At 45.6% G+C, this 21,280-nt stretch overlaps 1 protein-coding gene across 2 annotated transcripts in view; it reads left to right on the forward strand.

Annotated features, from left to right (window-relative positions):
• The first annotated feature begins 6,679 nt into the window (after positions 1 to 6,679).
• LOC103564375 (leukocyte immunoglobulin-like receptor subfamily B member 5) overlaps positions 6,680 to 21,280 on the forward strand; it is a 42,827-nt gene continuing 28,226 nt past the window's right edge. The window contains exons 1-10 of one of the 2 annotated variants that reach the window (XR_011522456.1): positions 6,680 to 6,753; positions 6,917 to 6,952; positions 7,562 to 7,864; positions 8,087 to 8,383; positions 8,629 to 8,931; positions 9,245 to 9,295; positions 9,577 to 9,624; positions 10,670 to 10,786; positions 11,242 to 11,571; positions 12,571 to 13,479. Coding sequence is in view for 1 of the 2 variants with exons in the window: in XM_070558519.1 (XP_070414620.1) it covers positions 6,720 to 6,753 (34 nt within the window). In the remaining variant the exon portion in view is untranslated. Of the gene's footprint in view, positions 6,754 to 6,916; positions 6,953 to 7,561; positions 7,865 to 8,086; positions 8,384 to 8,628; positions 8,932 to 9,244; positions 9,296 to 9,576; positions 9,625 to 10,669; positions 10,787 to 11,241; positions 11,572 to 12,570; positions 13,480 to 21,280 lie in introns of those variants that run through there. The other variant, XM_070558519.1, reaches the window with a different exon arrangement.

The raw sequence follows: 21,280 nt of genomic DNA on the forward strand, positions 1-21,280 counted from the left end.
TGAATGAAAAATACCAGAAAATCAAAAAAATTAAGCGCTGGTTTTGCCAAAAGATAAAGAAAATTGTCAAACCTTTAGGGAGACTAACTTGGAAAAAAAGAGAGAACATTCAAATAAATAAAACCAGAAACGGAAGAGGAAACATTACAATTGATACTACAGAAGTACATAGGATCATAATATGTTACTATAAACCATTATATGTCAACAAATTAGATGACATAAGAAATGGACAATTCCTAGAAACCCACAATCTACCAAGATTGAATCAGGACACAAAACAATCGATGCGATACACCACCTTAACACAATGAAGAATAAAAATCACATGATTATCTCAACAGATACCTTAACACAATGAAGAATAAAAATCACATGATTATCTCAACAGATGCAGAGAAAGCATTTGACAAGATACAGCATCCATTTATGTTACAAACTGAATAAAATAGGCATAGAAGGAAAGTATCTCAACACAATAGATGCTGTATATGACATACCCACAGCTAGTATCATTCTCATGGGATTAAACCTGAAAGCTATCCTTCTAGAAAAAGTAAACAGAGAAGGATGCCCACTTTCACCACTCTTATTCAACATAGTATTGGAAATCCTAGCCAGAGCAATCAGGCAAGAAAAATAAATGAAAGTTATACAAATAGGAAATAGAGAAGTGAAGCTGTCACTTTTTGCAGACGACACGATTTTATGTATGGAAAACACCAAAGAATCCATGAAAAACTTTCAGAAATAATAAATGAATACAGTGAAGCTTCAGGATACAAAGTCAACATACAAGAATCAGTTGTGCTTCTATGCACTAACAACGAAGTCGCAGAAAGAGAAATTAAGAATACAATCCTATTTATAAGGACAACAAAAAGAATAAAATACCTAGGAAATAACTTAACCAAAGATGTGAAAGAAATGTACACTGACAACTATAAAACATTGTTAAAAGAAAGTGAAGACACAAAGAAATGGAAAAATATTCCATGCTCTTCTTTTGGAAGAATTAATATAGTGAAAATGCACATACATCCTAAAGCAATCTGCAGATTCAATGCAATACCTATCAAAGACCAAGAAAATCTTTCACAGAAATAGAAGAAAGGATCCTAAAATTCATATGGAACCACAAAAAGCCCTGAATAGCCAAAGGAATCCTGAGATAAAAGGACAATGCTGGAGGTATCACACTCCTTGATTTCAAAATATGTTACAAAGCTATAGTAATCTAAATTGCGTGGTACAGGCACAAAAACAGCAACACAGATCAAGGGAACAGAATCGAGACCCCAGAAATAAACCCACACATCTGTGGACAGCTCATTTTAAAAGGGAGCCAAGAACATACAATGCAGAATGGAAAGTCTCTTCAATAAATGGTGCTGGGAAAACTGAACAGCCACATGCAAAAGAATGAAAGTAGACAATTATCTTACACCATACATGAAAATTAACTCACAACGGTTTAAAGTCTTGTATGTAAGACCTGAAACCATGAAACCTATAGGAGAAAACATCGGCAGCATGCTCTTTGACATCGGTGGTAACAGCATATATTCAAGCACCATGTCTGATGGGGCAAGGGAAACAATAGAAAAACAAATGGGACTACAACAAACTAAAAAGCTTCTGCACAGCAAAGGAAACCATCAACGAAAAGAAAAGACAACCAAATGCTTGGGAGAAGATATTTGCAAACCACATATCTGACAAGTGGTTAATATCCATAATATGCAAATAATTCATACATCTCAAAAACAAAAATCTAAGAAGCCAATTAAAGGATGGGCAAAAGATCTGAACATACATTTCTCCAAAGAAGATACACTGATGGCCAGCAGGCACATGAAAAGTTGTTCAACATCGTTAACTATCAGGAAAATGCAAATCAAAACTACAATGAGATATTACCTCATTCCCGTCAGAATGCCTACAATTAACAAGACTGGAAACAAGTGTTGGAGAGGATGTAGATAGTAAACAACTCTCATACACCACCGGTGTGAGTGCACATTGGTGCAGCCACTACGGAAAACAGTATGGAGATTCCTCAAAAAATTGAGAATAGAACTACCGTATGATCTTGCTATTCCAATGCTGGGTATTAATCCAAAGAACACGAAAACATGAATGGATAAAGATACATGCACCCCTATGTTCATCGCAGCATTATTCACAATAACCAAGACTTGGAAGCAACCTAGGTGCCATCAAGGGACGAATGGATAAAGAAGATGCAGTGTATATACACAATGGAATACTACTCTGCCCTCAGAAATGATGAAATCTGGCTACTTGTGACAACATGGATGGACCGTGGGAGTATTATGCTAAGTGAAATAAGTTAGAGGGAGAATGTCAAATACAGGATGATCTCACACATAAGTAGAAGACAAAAAACAAAAAACAATCACATAGAGACAGAGATTGGATTGGTGGTTACCAGAGGGGAAGGGAGGAGAGAGGAGGGAGAAAGGGGTCATTAGTCACATGTGTGTCGTGATGGATTGTAATTAGTCTTTGGGTGGTGACCATGATGTAATCCACACAGAAATCAAAATATGATGATGTACACCTGAAATTTATATAATGTTATAAACCAAATGTAAAACCACAATAAAAAATAAATTAATTGAAAATAGAAGTACTGCATGATCCAGAAATCCTACTTCTGGGTGTATTTCCTGTTTAATGAAATTATGATCTCAGAGAGATATCTGCCCTCCTAAGTTCATTGCAGCATTATTCACAATAGCCAATATATGAAATAACCTAAATGCCCATCTATGGTTGAATGGATAAAGAAGATGTGGTATATACGTACAATGGAATGCTATTCATCCTTTTAAAAGAAAGAAATTCTGCCATACGTGACAACATGAATCAACCTGGAGGACATTATGCCAAGTGCAATAAGCAAGACAAAGACAAATAAAACATACTTTCACTTACAGTGTAGTCTAAACAGTCAAACCTATAGAAACAGTAGACTGGTGGTTGCCAGGGGCTGGGAAAAAGGGGGGATAAGGAGAGATGCAAGAGTCACTTTTGCAGATGAATGAGTTCTGGGGATCTAAAGTACAGCCATGTGACTACAGTTAGCAAGACTCTATTTTGTCATTGAAATTTGCTTAAAGGGTAGATCTTAATTGTTGTCACCACACATGCAAAATAATGGTAGCTCCATAAGATGATGGATTGGTAATTAGCTTGATTATTTCACAATGTATACTTATATCAAAACACCACATTGTACATCCTAAAAATAAATGATTTTTATTTGTCAATTATACCTTAATAAAGTTGAAAAAATTGTTTCATGTAATTACACCAAGGATATTGGAAGTTCTTCCGCTTCTAATTTTAAGTGGTTATTTTCATTATTAATATACATTTTTGCAATGTTATTTCTGAGCAATTACTTATTACCATCTTCCCTAACAGAAGATAAGTTTCTAACTAACTGCACTTTTTATATTTTGTTCCTTTTTCTCCCCAAAGTACCATGGTACATAGTTGTATATTCTTCGTTGTGGGTCCTTCTAGTTGTGGTACGTGGGACGCTGCCACAGAGAGGTTTGATGAGCAGTGCCATGTCCGCGCCCAGGATTCGAACCAAGGAAACACTGGGCCACCTGCAGCGAAGCATGCGAACTTAACCACTCAGCCATGGAGTCAACCCCAGTTCTAACTGCACTTTACCTGAACTCTGAGTACTCATAGATATAAATATATGTGTGTATGTTGTATGTGCACATCTATGTGTGTACGTGCACGTGTGTGTGGGCACGTGTGTGTGGGCACATGTGTGTGCATTATGTGCGTGTGTTTATATAATTTTTCTTTCTTTGTCATTTTTGCCCTCACTGTTGCATCTCTCTTTCTCCATTTTGGGTTCTTTGTTCTCCTAACTGAATCACATTGCTTAGGATTCCTTTCACTGAGTGGGAAAATAGTAAAATATCTAAGTACTTGAAGATCTGGAAATGCCTTCTTTCGCTCTTGTTCTCTTTTTCAAGTTAGTTGGAAACACTGTCTTATTTCAAATAAAGTGTAGGATTCAACTACCAGGAGAGGAAACTCCATCTGATGGCCAAGGACCCATCCCCCCCAAACTCTGCTTATCTCTCAGGAAAACGTGGCCCCACGTGGTGGGTTAAACCTGTGAGATTCAGGTTAGAGCCTCCTCCTGTTTAGGGACTTGCCCCTGCTCACCCTTTCTCCTTTGTCCCTTAAAAATAATTTGGCTCCATATACAATTCTTCACAGACTCCTAATTCCTGGAAAGTATTTCTCCAATCTCTTCTGGTGCCTCTTTTTCTAGGGGGAAGTCTGGTCCCAAGAGCTTGTCATTCCATGGATGGTTATTTGCGTTTTCTCTAGGACATAATTTTAGGACTTTTTATACAGCCTCAGGCAAGTTCACTTCAATTTTTTTGAGGTGAAATTCACATAAAATAAAATTGACCATTTAAAAGTGTACAATTCAGTGTAAGATATGTGTTTTTAATTTACCCTTCAATTTCTTCATCTACCATGCAGGGCCAAAACAAAGACGTCATTTTTAATTGTATGCCTCATGGCACAGAGTCTTTCCTCGTTTCTGTAAAAAGTTAACTCCTCATCTCATGAGCTCTTGATAGACGTCACTCTCCCTTCAGTCCTCTGACACTTACAATAGATATGACATTGGCCCTCCTCATTCTACTACCCAGGAATCTTAAATTCCTTTTGTGGTCTGTCTGTGCTGCATTCTGGAAAATTTCCTCATTTTTGTATTGTGGTTTTATAATTGGCCTTCAGGTCTCTTGCCTTGAGGGATGAAATTTTTTGCTGTCTTCATTCTACTGGAGTTTTCATCTCTAAAATTTCTAACTCATTAAACTGGTTGCCTATTCTATAAAAATATTCCATATCTTTGCATCAAAAAATCCATTTCTCTCTTTATTTTTCAGATATTTAAACTCACTTAAAATTACTCTCATATTTTCCTATTGAGTCTATTCCTTGCAGGCTGTAATCACCATTAATCAGTAGCTCATTGGCCATAGCATGCTCATCATGATTGGGATGACCCTCAACTCTCCATTCTTGTTGGACGGCTCTGCTCCCACACACCTGATCTTCCAGAGAAGGTTTTCCCAGGGCTGTTCAAGCTGACAATGGGGGACTGTTGCAGCTGTTCCTGCTTCAAGGTGTCCACTCTCTCAAAATTAGAACCTACTAAGGCTTGTGAACTCCCGGATGGTCCAATGGGCACCTCACACTCACATGTGGGGCGGACACCCATGGCTGACGACGCTGGATTCAATCTGTTTCAGCCCACACAGAGGAAGTTGCCTGGTGCTGACCGTGGGCTTGGGGCAGTGGGGACATATTCCAGCTCCTGCCCAGAAACACAGGGGAGGGGAGCCACAGCTTCCAGCCTTCACCTGGAGCCCTGATCCCTCCCTTCCTGTGAGGACATGGAGGTCCTCTCTCCCTAGGACCCCTTGATGGCCCCGGGCACTGGTGGCCACTCACCTTTGTTCTCTATTCTTTGCTGTGGTTCCCTCTCCATCTTGGGAACCTTATCTTTTTTGAAGTTGTATGTGGTTACATGTTTCAGAAATATTTTAAGTTAGATTTATCACTCTTAGGAGTAGACAGGAGCGCTTGGGTGGGCACGGCAATCATTCACTTGACTATAGGGTCCTACCCCACAAATCCTTCATGGCCCAACTCACTCATGTCTTAACCTGGCCTGGGAGTTGTTTTATCCCTCCCATGAACCCAGCACCATTGACTCCACAACCAATTTGATAAGTGGGTTTCGTGACAACATAATGCCAATGAGGAAACCAAGGCTCAGAGATTGGACATTAATGTCAAGGTCACATGGCCAGTGCATGTTGCAGGATTATTTCAATAAAAATCACCTTTGTCCCCAAAATCATAGCGCTAACCCACTCATTGACCACTGAAGCTAAAGACAGGACCCAAGGACGAGGAGGTGATTTTGCTTAAAGGGAACAAGGGGTTTGAGGAGGCAAGAATGACTCAGAGGTTTGTTTGCAGCAAGATGGGTGTGGACATTGTTGGAAGAAACAAAAGAAGTCGATGAATTGAGCTGTGATAGAAAGAAAGCCCACACTCTGGGGCCAGGAAAGGAGTGATGTTTCCTCCCCTTATTTCCCTGTATGTTTCCTTTGTGCTCATTTTCCCAATGACCTCGACCTGAACTGTACAGTTAGATGTTGAGCGTGTGTCTCTGCTGATCTGAGCTCTGCAGTGCAGCAGGAAACTGCATCTTCCCTGAAGCATCTCCAGGGCCTGGATGACCACTGTCTATGGTGAGGACCCCACAGGAATGTGCTGATGGACAAGCTGAGGATGAAGGAGACTCCATGGGGCAGGAACAACAAGGATTGACGTGCCCTAGGTCACCCTTACCTGGAAGGGGCATCTCAGGAATACACTGGATCTGTTTGCTGCAAAGTCCTGTCCTTTTGGGAGATGAATGCAGATCAGGCAGAAAATGGGGGTGAGGGGAGATGCTATTTCTATTTGAAATGTCTCCAGAAAGCCTGGTAAAAACTCAGCCCCAGCATTTGGGAGGGGTATTTCCTCTTCTCCTAGGGCTGCTGACATGACAACCCTGTGACTGTCCTTTCTTCCGGGTACCCACGTCTCCTCCACCAGCACAGCCAGAGGAACAAGGAGAAGACGTCATGTCCCCCATGCTCACATTCCTGCTCTGCCTTGGTGAGATTTGAGGAGGGGGAGGGGAAGCCCTAGTCTGGGAGGGACCCCACCTCACAGTCAGGCTATGATTTTTCAGGAGACCCCAGGAATCAGGAGACTTATGGGGAGTAGAGATTTTGCTCAGGATTCAGGGGTAAATCTCTAACAGGAATCTCTCTTCCAGGGCTGAGTGTGGGACCGAGGACCTCAGAGCAGGCAGGTGGGTCTGTTCCTAGGTGTCCCAGATCCCAGCTTCTCACTGGGGACAAGGGACAACTTCTGGGAACTGGGGAGGGAGAACAGCAGTTTGGGGCTGAGAATTGTGGGATGGCTGGAAGGGACTTGTGAGAGCCAGCGAACTGATGGTGGGGAATGTGTAGTGACCCAGCGTCTGATTTCCCTCCAGGGACCCTCCCTAAACCCACCTCTTGGCTGAGCCAGGCTCTCTGATCTCTCGGGGGAAGCCCGTGGCCATTTGCTGTCAGGGGACCCTGGAGGCCAAGGAGTATCTAGTGTATGGAGAGGGAAGCTCAGCGCCCTGGGACAGACAACAACCACTGAAGCCTAAGGCCAAGGTCAGGTTCTCCATCCCACACATGTAGGAAGAACACGCAGGGAGACATCGCTGTTACTATCTCAGCCCTACTGGCTGGTCAGAGCACAGCGACACCCTGGAGCTGGTGGTGACAGATGAGAGCACACTCTGGGTCCCAGCCTCAGCTCAGGAAGGTGGTCTGCTCTCAGGGTTGTCTCTCCTCTCACAGCCCAGCCCTGGGAGATATGAGGGAGCTGCAAGCCCCATTTAACACGCTGCCTCCTCCTCTCATAGGAATCTACTGGAAAGCCTCCCTCTCAGCCCTGCCCAGCCCTGTGGTGACCTCAGGAGGGAACGTGACCCTCCAGTGTGGCTCCTGGCAGGGATTTGACAGGTTCATTCTCACTAAGGAAGGAGAACACAAGCCCTCTTGGACTCTGGACTCACAGCGATGCCCCAAAGGGCAGTTCCAGGCCCTGTTCCCTGTGGGCCCTGTCACCCCAAGTTATAGGTGGACATTCAGATGCTATGGCTGTTACAGGTATACCCCCCAGGTGTGCTCAGAACCCAGTGATCCCGTGGAGCTCCTGGTTCCAGGTGAGCACGTCCTACCCTTGTCCCATCCATATTTTAAGGCAACAGACAGGGGTCTATACTCCCAGGATAGCCCCAGATGAGAGGGTGGGGTGAGGGCAGCGGGCGTGTCACCTGGAGCAGAGACACAGAAGGTGAGATACAGTGAGACCTAGGGTCCAGGATGGAAAAGGGGATTTGTGGGAGGAATCAGCCCTTACAATCTACATGAGGTCTTTCTCTCAGGTGTGTCTGGGAAGCCCTCCCTCCTGAGCCAGCAGGGCCCTGTCATGAAATTTGGAGGGAACTTGAACCTCCAATGTCTCTCTGATGTCAGCTACGACAGATTCACTCTGTCCAAGGAGGGGGAACATGACCTCCTCCAGCACCTCAGCCAACAGCTCCAGACCGGACGCTCTCAGGCTGATTTCCCCCTGGGCCCTGTGAGCTGGTCCCATGGGGGCCGGTACAGATGCTATGGTGGACACAAGCTCTCCTCCAACTGGTCAGCTGCCAGTGACCCCCTGGACATCCTGGTGGCAGGTGAGGAGCCAATGGCTTCAGTCAGGGACCCAGACCCTGCACAGACCCTGCCAGGGGAACCCCACATGGTGATGCTGGAAAGAGGGATGTGGGATTCCCAGGGAGGGAGGAAGACAGAGAGGTGGGATGGGCAGGAAGAGACTAAGAGCAAAAAGGCAGACAGAGATGAGTTTCCTCAGAGAGATGCCTTGAGACTCTCAGTCCAGAAGAGGATACAGCCCCTCACCCACCTTTCCTCTCTCTAGGAGTACTCCCTGACACACCCTCCCTCTTGATGCAGCCAGGACCCACAGTGGCTGCAGGAGAGAACATGACCCTGCTGTGTCAGACACGGAGCCAGAGGGACATTTTATTTCTTTCCAAGGAGGGGACAATGGTTCCCCCCCTGCGTCTTAAATCAAAGTACCAAGCTCAGCAGTACCAGGCCCAATTCTCCATGAGTCCTGTGACCCCAGCACATGGGGGCACGTACAGGTGTTACAGCTCATACAGCACCTCCTCTTACGAGTTGTCACACCCCAGTCACCCCCTGGAACTCGTGGTCTCAGGTGAGAGGCGCTGACTCTGTCCTTTCTGAGTCACTCAGCTCAGGGCCTTGTCCTCGGGAGAAGTCTGGGGTGGGATGGGAATGAGGGGGCCCCGAGGGAGGGTCACCCAGAGCGGGATCTGTCCCTCAAAGTATAGGAGGAAAACCGGCCCTCCCATGCCTGCCCCTTCCCATGACACCATCAGCAGAATCCTCCATGTGGGTGGAGGGAGAGACTTGGGGACCACAGGGCAGATGAAGGATAATTGTGTGAGCAGAAATGGGGTTTTTGGGGGAACCCCCAGCCCCTCATCTCCTCTTGTCCTTTCTCCCAGGACCCTCAGGGGACCCCACCTCCCCACCCACATGGCCCAACTTAACATCTGGTGAGTCACAGGGGCCTCTGTCCAGAGAGCTCACAGTTTCTCCAGGCCTGTCTCTCGAGACTCAGCTGACCTGACTCCTAGTTCCTCTCTCAGCACAGCTTGTCTCCAGGGGCTGGGAGTCAGGCAGAGATGGGGGGTCCACAGGGATCCAGGGCTGTGAGGCTGGTGGATGGTGGGTGGGGTGGTCATGGCAGAGGGAGATGTTGGGTCTCAGCCTGGGAGAGGCTCAGCCATGTGAAATGGAGACAAGAGTCCCCCTCACCCCCAATGCTGATTCCCAGGAGCCTCTGAGGATCGACTCTCCACAACAGAGTCAGGCCTGTGGAAGGGTAAGAGATGGTCTCTGTGGGGAGGTGGTGGATGGGCTCATGGTGGCGGGGGCTGTGTTAAGACATCAGGACACTTTGACTTGGACACACCTTCCCTGTCTGGGCCTCAGTTTCTCCAAGTGTAAAGGAGAGAAGTGTGACCTAGAGCTTAGATTTCCTGTCAGTTCTGACTAGGGGTCTGACCTCCTGGGAGAGGAAGCCTCACAGGAAGCCCCCCAGCACGTGATTTTATGGGGCTCTGTCCCTTCTGCAGCAGTGATGGTGAAATTTTACAGGGGAGAGAGGGGCTGGATGAGGGTCCACGATGTTCAGGTCCTTTCCCTTCAGCTCAGGGTGCTCAGCTGGAGTGGAAAGAGCAAGGGAGGAAGTCAGCTCCACCGGTTCAGTTTCCAGTTTTGCAGCTCCCGCCCTGGGGCCCTGGGCAGCTCATTTCTCTTCTTTGAGGCTCACTTCTTCCTGTTTAAAGCTCCCATCCTGCTCACAGGCCTGTGATGACATTAGGCTAAATGAGGGGCCCAGGCATTACAGAGCTCAGGAAGGGTAGAGCTCCCATCCCAGCCCAGACCTTCCCATGAGGCTTCATGGCCCTGCACATGGAGGACAGATCCCTGGAGAGATGCAAAGTCCACCTCATGCAGCCCACCCTCCCCCAGATCCTTGGTGTGTGGGGGACAGGGAGGTGATGTGGAAGGAAGCTCAGCTCCATATGATACACTGGGACAGGCCCCATCTACAGATGAGGAGCCCCAGAACATGAAGCTGGTGGCCACCAGGGGGGCAGCATGATGAGAGCACAGGGAACCCACAGCTCTGAGTTCGAATCTCAGCTCTGCCGCTTCAGGCTGGCTGACTCGGACACATGATTTGCCTCTCTGTGCCTCGGTTTCCTTCTCTTGGAAATAGGTGTGTCGGGATGGCAGTCATGTTGCAGGATTGTTGTGAGTGGGAGGAGATGAATGCAGAGACCACAGCACATGCCTGGTATGCAGTATGTGCTCATGTAAGTGGCATCAGTGGCTCAATCATGACATCACATGTGCCCAAGGTCTCAAACCGTACCAGAACGTTCTAATCAGGGTCTCTGTGGCCATCATCCTGCTGCTCTCCCTCCTCCTGCTCCTCCTCATCACACAGTGGCATCAGGGCGAATGCAGGACATCAGGTGAGTAGCGAACAAGGTGACCTGGGTCACAGGAGGATGTGGGCTCAGGGCTGCAGCCAGAGGGAAACCAAATAGGTGGGAAGATCAGCCTAGAAAAAGACTTTTTCCAGAATCTGAAATCAGAAAATCCAAAACAAAACACTTCATGTCAGCACAGGTATACACATTAAGGTATTTTCATCTTTTCAGTCTCACGAAATACTGAAACATACACACAAGTCTCTGTTAAGTTTCCCTTCTTTTCTCCCAAATTACATGTGGAGGGTGGGTGGTCATCATCTCTCAGGGCTGAGACTCTGTCCATCAGGCTGATCTCCAACTTCTTGCAGGGGCTGCAGACCCACAGCCCAAGGACAGAGGTCTGCAGATCAGATCATTCCTGCCCTGAAGACCCCAGACTCCCACCCTGCTCTCGGCCCCCTCTCTGCCCCTAACACTCCCGTCTCCTTCCCCAGCTCCAGCCCAGCTGCTGACGCCCAGGAAGAGACCCTCTGTGAGAGGAAGAGGAGGGTCTGCCCCGGGGGTGGGGACAGAGATTTCAGTAGGCCATGGCAGCATAGGCTGGCAGGGTCTCAGGATTTGGAGTGAGAAGGACTGAAATTCCTCTGAGTGGCCTCGGGCCATCTCCTCACCCCTGGACTTCAGTGGCCCATCTGGGAGTAGAGGGGCTGCAGCCCTGAGAGACCCGAGGGAATCCTGACAAGAGACACACCCCTTGTTTTGCCCCAGTAGATGCTGCCGTGAAGGACATACAGCCTGAGGAGGGCGTGGAGCTGAGCCATCAGGTGAGACCTCTGCCCTGTCCAGGCCACCAGGGACCTTCCTGTTGTCAAACTTGATCCAATGGACACTTGGCTGCCCTCACATCACCCAGCTCTCAGCAGTGTCCCACACTCACCTCTCCTCTCGGGCACCAGGGGCATCCTGCTGTGAATTCACTCCCCTTGGTCTCTGTGACCTCGTGGTCCCCGTACATGGCCCCCTTTCCTGATTCCTCATCCACTCTCTGAACTTCTGGTTGTTGGAGAGCAGCCCCAGGTCTCAAGAGGATGTATCAATAAATGAATCACCCACAAGTCCCCTAGGCTCCCCTCATTCATTCATCCCACAGTGTGCACATGGAGTTAGCTGTTTATGCAGCTCCATTCAGGTGCTGCAGGTACAGAAGTGAGCAAAACTTTCTCCACATTCCTAGAGCTCACCTTGTGGGTGACAGGCAGCATGCAAATATGCAGGTAGCATCCTGGAGTGCAAAGTGCTGTTAAGGAAAATAAAGTAAGAAACGGGGGTAGAGTGCATGGTATGGGAAGAGGAAAACACAGGTGCAAAGGTCCTGAGGCAGCAACATGCTTTTTCAGCAAGATGGGCTGTGTGGCTGCAGCCAATTGAGAGGGACATAGCATATTGGGATAAGAATCTGAATGCAGAAAGCAGCCAGATGTCCAACGTTAGGAAGTCCCTGATGGTTCCATCAGGAAAGTGACCTCACTCTGTAACAGTGTGGACAGTTGACTGGAGGAGGTCAGCCCTGGGATCAAGGACATACTGTTTCTCTCCCTCTGTCTCCTTCCAGCAGGACCCTCAGGAAATGAGGAAAGCCCAAGTGAGCCACTCAAGATCAAGACTCAGGCAAGGGGTGGCCACTTGTCCTTTCCCCATGTCAAAGGAATCAGTGGATGAGAACAACAGGTAGATGGACAGACAGATGGGTCCCATCCTCTCCTGGACCCCAGGCTACCCTCACCCCAACTACATATCTATCCCCTTACTCTCCCCTGCTCCAGGCTGATGCATCTGAAGCCCCCCAGGACATGACCTACGCCCAGCTGAACCACTTCACCCTTGGACAGGAGATGACATCCCCTTCTTCCCAGTCAGATGAGCCCCCAGCAGAACCCAGCATGTACGCTGCTCTGGCCATCCCCTAGCCCAGGAAGGACCTGGACCCCACCCTCCAGGGAGGGAGACTGCAGGGACCCCAGAAGGCACAGGAGCTGCCCGCAGTGAACACCTCCTAAGGACCCCCATCCTGCCTGGACTCCTAACCTGGACCACCAGGAGCTCCTGGGACTCTTTGTGAGTCACCTGATTCTGCAATCAAAGATGACTGATATCCCCACATTTTGGACATAAAGCAACAGACTTTTCTGTAATCCATGAGTGAAATGAGAAATCCAAAACCAAAGTAAGAGAATGTTTTAAAAAATATTATAATGTAAATATTACATATCAAACCTATGAAGGAGGAAAATTAAGAAAGATCGATGTTTATAGTAGAACAGAAAAGCCTAAAAATCATTGTTCTAAGGTATTATACCAAAATTTAGAAAAAGAACACCAGATGAATCTAAATGAATGTAGAAGGAGAGAAATGATAAGATGACTAGCTTCTAATGAGGACAAACAAAAAATAGAGGAAAAATAATAAAGCCAAAAAGTTCCATCTTGAAAACATTAGTCAAATTTATAAAACCTAGTCCAAATGACCAAGAAAAAAGGTAGAAGGCATACATTTCTAATATAAGGAATGAAATTTCAGACAGCCCTACAAATCCAATAGACTTTTAAAAAGATAGTAACAGAACATTAAAAGCAATTTGATGCCATTACATCGGAAAATGTAGATAAAATGGACATCTTCAAATGTACAATTTACTAAATGGACATGAGAATAAATAAAACATATGTATCAACTTAGATATGCATTAAATTCACTGACTCCGTAATTAAAAATTGTCACACAATTGAACTATATGGAATCTAAAAAGGTCAGAGAGACATAGAGCACAAAATGGTGGTTACCACGGGTTGGGGGTTAGGGGAAATGGGGAGATACTGGTCAAAGGGCACAAACTTCCGATTGTAAGATTAACGAGTCCTGGAGATCGAATGCACAGCATGGTGGTTATAGGTAATCAGACTGTATCATATGTTTGAATGTTGTTAAGACTGTAGATCTTCAATGTTCTCACTAACAAAAAAGAACTGGCTGCTATGTGAGCAGGTGCAGGTGCTAGCTAATGCTGTGGTGGTAATCATTCTCAATGTATTAGTGTAGCAGTTCAGAAGGCTTTATCGGAGCTTTCTTCCAAACATTTATCCACCTATGACAAAAATGTACACACCCCCGAAACTTACACAAAATTTTCCTGAGAATATAGAAAGAAGAAATATACCCCAAATCAAGTAGGAAAATACTGACACCAAAACTTGACAGGGAAATTACAAAATGGGAAGATCTTTCTCATGAATTTAGATGCAAATCAATAAACAAAATATTCGTAAGTAAGATTCAGTGACACATAAAAAAGTTATTACATTATGACCGCACTGAGGTTTTGTGGCATTTTTTCTGAAAGGATAGAGTAGCTTAAAATTTAAAAAATCCTTCAATATAATGCAACACATTAGCAGAATAAGTAAAAAAAAAAAACAATCATTTGACAGATACAGACAAAGCTTCTGATAAAATACACCAGCAGTTCACAATCAAAATAAAAAATCATCAGAAATAAGAGAATTTCCTATAAGTTACAAAGGCATTCTTAAAATGTAGCGCTAGACATCACTTTTAATGCTGAGGACTTAAACTTGTAGAAAAAGTACAGTAACAGAATATTAAAAACAGTTTCATGCCAGTCTTTCCCCTGTGAATAGAAATGATCCAAGTATGTTCCCCACGACCACTTCCATTCAGCATGACACTAGAGCTACCCACCAATTAAATAAAATTAATCAAAGTTATATGCACTGAACTGGGTAAGAATAATATTATACTGCTCAGAGATTACACAGTTGTGTGCACAGAAAATCAAATCAAAAATAGCATAAAGATGTATTACTCAAATTTAAAAGAAATTTTCCTATATCACTGGATTCAAGGCCAATATATAGAAGTCAATAGCATTTCAGATTTCCAGTTCTGGATCGAGATGAAGTAGATGCATGTCTTCCTTTTCCTTGTCTTCAAATCAGTGAGCCAGATTTTACACTTCTGACATCTAGAACCGTAAGGTAATAAATCATTTTTGTTTTAAACCACTAAGATTGTGGTAATTTGTGACAGCAGCAATTGGACACTAACATAGCCACTTGAGTTTTCTTTTGATTAGTGTTGGTATAGTACATTTATAATCTTTCTACTTCCTTAATATGGCAAAATATATACAACATGAAATTTACAATATGAATGATTATTAAGGTGTACAATTCAGGGGCATTAAACAAGTTCCCATGTTGGGCAAACATCGCCACTATCCCTCTCCAGAGCATTTCCGTTATGCCAAACTGAAGTTCTGCACCCATTAAACTAGAACTCCCCATGTCCCCTGACCACCAGCCCCTGGTGACCTCTCTTCTACTTACGTCCTGTCTCTAGGGATTTGGTTATTCAAGGCAATTCATAAACATGGAATCACACAACATGAGACCTTTTCTGTCTGGCTAATTTCACTTCGCATGATTTTCCAAGGGTCACCCACATTGTTTGTTCTTTTACTTTTAACCTATTTACTATATTACATTAGAAGTGAACTTTTTCTGGACTGCATATGGTTGTGTCTTGTTTGTACTTGTTTTCCTTTTTCTTTTTTTTTAAAGATATTATTTTTTTCCTTTTTCTCCCCAAAGCCCCCCGGTACATAGTTGTATATTCTTTGTTGTGGGTCCTTCTAGTTGTGGCATGTGGGACTCTGCCTCAGCGTGGTTTGATGAGCAGTGCCATGTCCGCACCCCGGATTCGAACCAACGAAACACTGGGCCGCCTGCAGCGGAGTGAGCAAACTTAACCACTCAGCCACGGGGCCAGCCCCTGTAGTTGTTTTTCTTAAAACAATCTTACAATCTCTGTCTTTTAATGCTCTGTTTAGGTCATTTGTATGTGATGTAATTACTAACAGATTGTTAAGTTTACTATTTCTCTTTATTTTTTTCTGTTTGTCCACTCTATTGTTTGTTCTTCTATTTTTCCCTTTCATCCCTTTCTTCACTTCAAAAAATATTTTTAGTATTTCATTTTAATTTCTCTTTTGGTTTTTTAAATATACCTCTTTGAATATGGTCCATATGGCAGTGGAGATCTCACCGCATACATACCTAAGTTTACACAGTCAAGTTAGAGTTAGTATCATACTCTCCAAGTGAAATGTAGAAAACTTGTAAATATATAAGTCCCTTTATCTTCACCCCTTTATTTTGTGGTTGATATATGTATTAGATCTACATACACTTCCAAGGTTCTTTTGAGGACCATGGGACCAGGTACAAGGTGAGGGTTCTCCCTCAGACATCCTGCTTCAGGGAACACTGAGGCTCTGGACTGATGGTGACCAGTCTCAGATGGACCTTGACTTATAACTGAGGAAACCGAGGGAAGAAGGGCTCCCCTGCCACTTCAGGTCTGATTCATTTCCAGGAGCACCCCCAAACCCTCTATCTGGGCTGACCTAGGATCCATGGTCACCACAGGGAGCCCTGTGACAATCTGATATTAGGGATTTCTGCAGGAAGATGTCTACCATCTGTGTAAAGGGAGTCTTTCTACACTGGGATGAGGGGCCGCACACGACTCAAGTGGTAAGGTCACTTTCTCCATCAAATCCAAGAGCTCACACTGTGCACATCACAGCTGGAACAACTGGTCAGAGCACAGTGATCCGCTGTCCCTGGTGGTTACAGGTAACGGAGAGGATCCTGGTCCCTTCCCACTAGCGACACCTCCTCACGTGCAGAAGGAAGCAGAGTGTGGCATCAGGGGAACCTCAGCCCTCACAGAACACACCTGGGCTATGTAAGCTGGTGGTCTCCCCATTAACACAGTTCCCTCCTTCTCCCACAGGAGTAAATGGCATATCTCATTTTGTTGTTTCTATCAATAATCCTATCTCAACCACAAACTCAAGGAATAATTCGGGGTTATTTTGATTACAGTAATTGTTGCTCCTAGAAAGATTGCCTGGGGTGTTGTAGATATTTTATTCTGTGTTTGTAAAAATGAAAGATGATAGATAGAAGAAAGGAGTGTGACATGAAGATATATAATCCTTAGTCAGAGACAGAAAGGAGCAGGCTGAAGTAGTGGAACTGAAAGCTAAACACAGCCTTTCTCTCCTTCATGTTCCTGATTCTCAGGACAAAATGAAGCCCCCAGACATTCATCTTTGCCTCCTAATTAGTCAAGAAGAAGAGACACTGGAGATGCTCACCGCAAGGATTGAGATTGGCATTAGCTGGTTTTTGAGACTCATTGGAGATCAGAGAAGAGATTACCTAAGTCTCCTCACCCACACTCTCTATTTTCTGCTCTCGGGAGAAGCTGATATCCTCAGACCCTCACAAAACAAGTCGGACTCTGAGAAGGACAACTAAGGAGAAATTATGAGTATAGAGTTGGGTAGGGAGGGTCAAATCCTGTCAACAGAAGGCTGGTGCCCAGAATGGACATGCAGGGATCCTGGGGTGATGTCAGTCTGCCCTGGTGACTATGATCTCCTTGTCCTCAATCTCTAGCTCAAAAACTCAAGATGACACAGAAGAGAATCTCATCTGGATGGGCATGTCTGCCTTGATCATGGTGGTTCTCGGGGTGCTGCTGCTTCAACTCCACACAGTCAGAGAATGACCCAAAATTTCAGCCATGAGATGAACCCAAGACAGATAAACCTACTGTTTAGTGAGTTGGATCTTTGGAAGTAAATCTGATGATACCAAAAGGTTCTGACACAAAGTCTGGGGCATAAAATAGGGGAAATGTCTGCTGAGAATATTGAGAATATAAACAAGATTCAAGTGCAGGAAAATGTCTGGGTTGATCCTGTAGGGACTTTTCTGTAATTAAACTTTGGTTATTTCCCCGCATACCACTATTGATTGCTGTTGCCTGGACTGGTTCTTTTCTCACCCCTATGACATAAGGCGATAAACACATGGCAGGTTTGGGTCCACACCTATACTCACCTCATGCTGTGATCCATTTTCCTCCATTTTTATTCATCACATGACCTGACATGTGCATCTCCTCAAGTCTGAAGAAAGAATCTATTTAAATATCTGAATAAATGGGTGAAAATGGGATCCAGATTGGAACGTGTAAATTCAAACTCATTCCCGAAAACATTCTCTGGAGTCATCAAGCACTTGGCTCTTCATCAGATGATACCATGTATTGTTCCTCCAGGAATACCATCAATTTGAACACACTATTCTTTAAAGTGAAAGTCAGGTGGTGTGCTGGTTAACCATCTGTGTAAAAATTATTTTTTAAAAAGCCCTGATTTGTGAAATTGCCTATATCTTTGGTATAAATACTCACTTGTTAGCCAACTTCCAGGTGCAGTGAGAATGCACTGAATGCAGAGTTAGGAAGTAACAAGTAGAAGCATCTTTTGAAAGTCAGTCAATCCAGCTGCTGCACAGCTCACTGATGACCCCAACGAACACGTATGTAGCTCTAAGGACCCTCCCTCCAAGCTCCACGACCCTTGTCTCTGTCTTACCCCCAATGTCTGTAATTTCAAGGCAGGCTGCTGTGTGCAGGGGGTAACTGGTCTCTGGTGTCAGGGTGACCTGGGTTCTATTCCCAGGGGTAAACCTAATGTAGGCTTGACCTTGAAGAAAAGACACAGTATCCCTGTGCCTTGGTGTTCTCGTCAACAGTGAGATGACATTTGGGGAGTGGAGAGGATTCCAACAGGGGAAAAGCCCCAGTGGTAGTTCCTCTCCACACTGGGTGCTCCTCCTCATAGGCCGGAGGGAATGGAGTATGGAGTTAGGGGACCTCAGCACTCACAGTACACACCTGGGGTATGTGGACTGACAGTCGTTCCTCTAACACAGCTCCTTCTTTCTCCCTCAGGAGTGCATAGTGCATCTTACTCTCAGCCCATCCAGGCCCCATGGTGGTATCAGGAAGGAAGGTGCCCTCTCTGAACCACAAAGTTCACACTGGGCACTTTCCATTTTCTGAATGAGGGCAGGGCTGCCCATCCCCAATACATGGGATCAAGGGCCTATCCTGAGAGGAGGCAGGCTCTCTTCCCTGTGGGCCCCATGAACACTTCCCATGGGTTAACCTACAGATGCTACAGCTTCTACCTGTATGTATGCTAACACCCCAGTGACCTTCTGCATTTCAAGGTCGCAGGTGAGGGACCCCACATACTAACCTCTTTCCTGGGTCCTCAAAATGAGTGACCTAAACTATGTGCCCTTTGGAACCCTGAGGTTGATGTGGAGTCGGTAACATGGCATCCTGGAGCCTGAATCACAGAGTGGGATGTTTGGGGGGTATGCCATATAGAGCTCTTATTGCAGACCCCAGTGGGCTATGTGGGGGGTGTGTCCCCTTTGATGCTGCTTTCCCCTTCTTTCAAGGAATGTACTGGGAGCCCTCCCTCTCAGCCCAGCAGGGCTCAACGGTGTTCTCTGGAGACAGCCAGACCCTCCAGTGTCACATGCAGTCCAGCTTTGACAGATACACTCTGATCACTATGAGGGATTCACACTCCTTCCCAGTGTCTTCATGGACAGCAAAGCCCCAAATTCCATCTGGACAGTGTGAACCACACCCAGGCATGTCAGCGCAAGTGCTATAGTCAACACAACCTCTCCCATGTGTAGTTGGTCCATGGCACCCTCCTGAAAATCCTGATCGTGAGCGAGAAACCCCATATCTTGATTGTTTGCTCAAGGTTCTGGACCCGGGGTCACCCCTACTGATGATGGTGTTCAGGGAGATGGCCCTGGAGCAGAGGCTGTAATGAAATAGTGCTCTAGTGAGAGGGAATGAGAAAGGGGGAGATGGGGACAAGGAGATAAAAGAGACCCCCTCAGAGGTAATGACAGGGGATGAAGGGGGTTCACAGACAGAGGCCCTGGAGAGACGACTGTGGTCCTTCAGCTCTGGATCGATTCATGTGGAGAGGGGACAGCTCTCTACACGCCACTACCTATTCCCTAGGAATGTAAGACAAATACTCCCTCTTGTCCCAGCCAGGGGCCTCAGTGTCCTGCAGAGAGAATGTGACACTGCAGTGTCACTCTGAACCTGTTACAATAGCTTCAATTTGTCCAAGGAGTGTTCACTTGACCTCCCCAGCACCTTTGCCTGCAGGACAAGGCTGCACGTTTTCGGGCCAACTTCAACATTGGTCCTGTGACATCAGACCATGAGGAGACCTACAGATGATGCTGTTCACACAGCACCACCCCCTACATTTTATCATAACTGAGTGGCCCTCTGGAGCTCTTGGTCTCAGGTGAGGAAATCCCACCCCATATCCATTGATGGTCCAGGCCCTCAGCCTACAGCCCTGTACCAAAAAGAGCTCACCTGGGATGGGATGAAAGGGGCCAGAGGAAGGTCAGCCACAGAGGGTCTTAGCTCATACAGGGATGGAAAAGACAGGTATTCCCATACCTTCTCCATGCCTTACCTCCACTGAGGATCCAGGCAGTGTGGCTTGCCTGCAGGGAAGAAATTAAAGAGTGTAAACACTGATCTTTGAGGGAAAGCAGTGGGACTAAAGATGACATGATGAGGCAACCCCAGCCCCATAGCAGCCTTCTGTCTTTGTTCCAAGCAATATTTGGGGTCTGTAGACCTACGTGGATAAACTTCATGTCTGTTGAGTAAGAGAGTTCTCTTAGCCTAAAGGAATCACAGACTCCATCAAGTTTTTGCTAGTTTAGCAGCTTATCTTACAACAGGGCAAATATTTATAAATGGGATTGTTTCTCATAGAAGTTGACGATGAAGATGGAGATTTAATGAGAGGACCTCCTGTCTCAACTAGCATTAAGGTCTTTGGTGCCTGTCAGGTGGTCACTTTGGGAGGAAATGCACAAAGGGGAAGACAGCCAGCTAAGGTGGGGAGAAAAGAGCTGACTCCAAGTCTCACCTCTGTCCACGGTTCTACTGTCTCCTTAGGGTCATCCTATTCCCTATGGAATCAGGCCCACAATGTGAAGAGCAGAGTAGACAGGACCTCTCATTTTCAGGTCAAGGAGTTTGGGGATCCAATGGGAGTCATAAGATGAAGATTAGTTGCCTCAACCACTCAGGATTGAGCCCATTGACAAAATTCTACCCATATCTTGGAATTTCTTCTCCCCTCTATCAAAGACAGAATCCTATCCCACATTTCAAAATGCGCAATCACTTCTGAGTCACTTCTGAACTTTGGTGCCAGTGAATTTCTGTAGAAGAAAGTCCAGGAATTCTTTCCTTGGCATTTTGGTCTACTCTGAGTATGTCCCGTTTCCACCAGTTACTGTTGTCATTTTGTGGGATGAAAGAGAGTAAGGCAGGATTTTTCCCCAATTTAAATGAGCACCTGCTTTTGAGCTGGATCAATTCATCTTCAAAAACATCTTCCATAACAATTCACGTTTGGTATGCCCTTCCTCCCTCCAACAGTTATCTGGTGGTTCTTAGCGTTACTTTTGTCAATTTATCAGAGCCTGTCTTATATCTATAATATCTGTATGTTTGTCCAA

Source organism: Equus przewalskii, chromosome 9, assembly GCF_037783145.1.
Source record: "Equus przewalskii isolate Varuska chromosome 9, EquPr2, whole genome shotgun sequence".
Classification (NCBI taxonomy): Eukaryota; Metazoa; Chordata; class Mammalia; order Perissodactyla; family Equidae; genus Equus; species Equus przewalskii.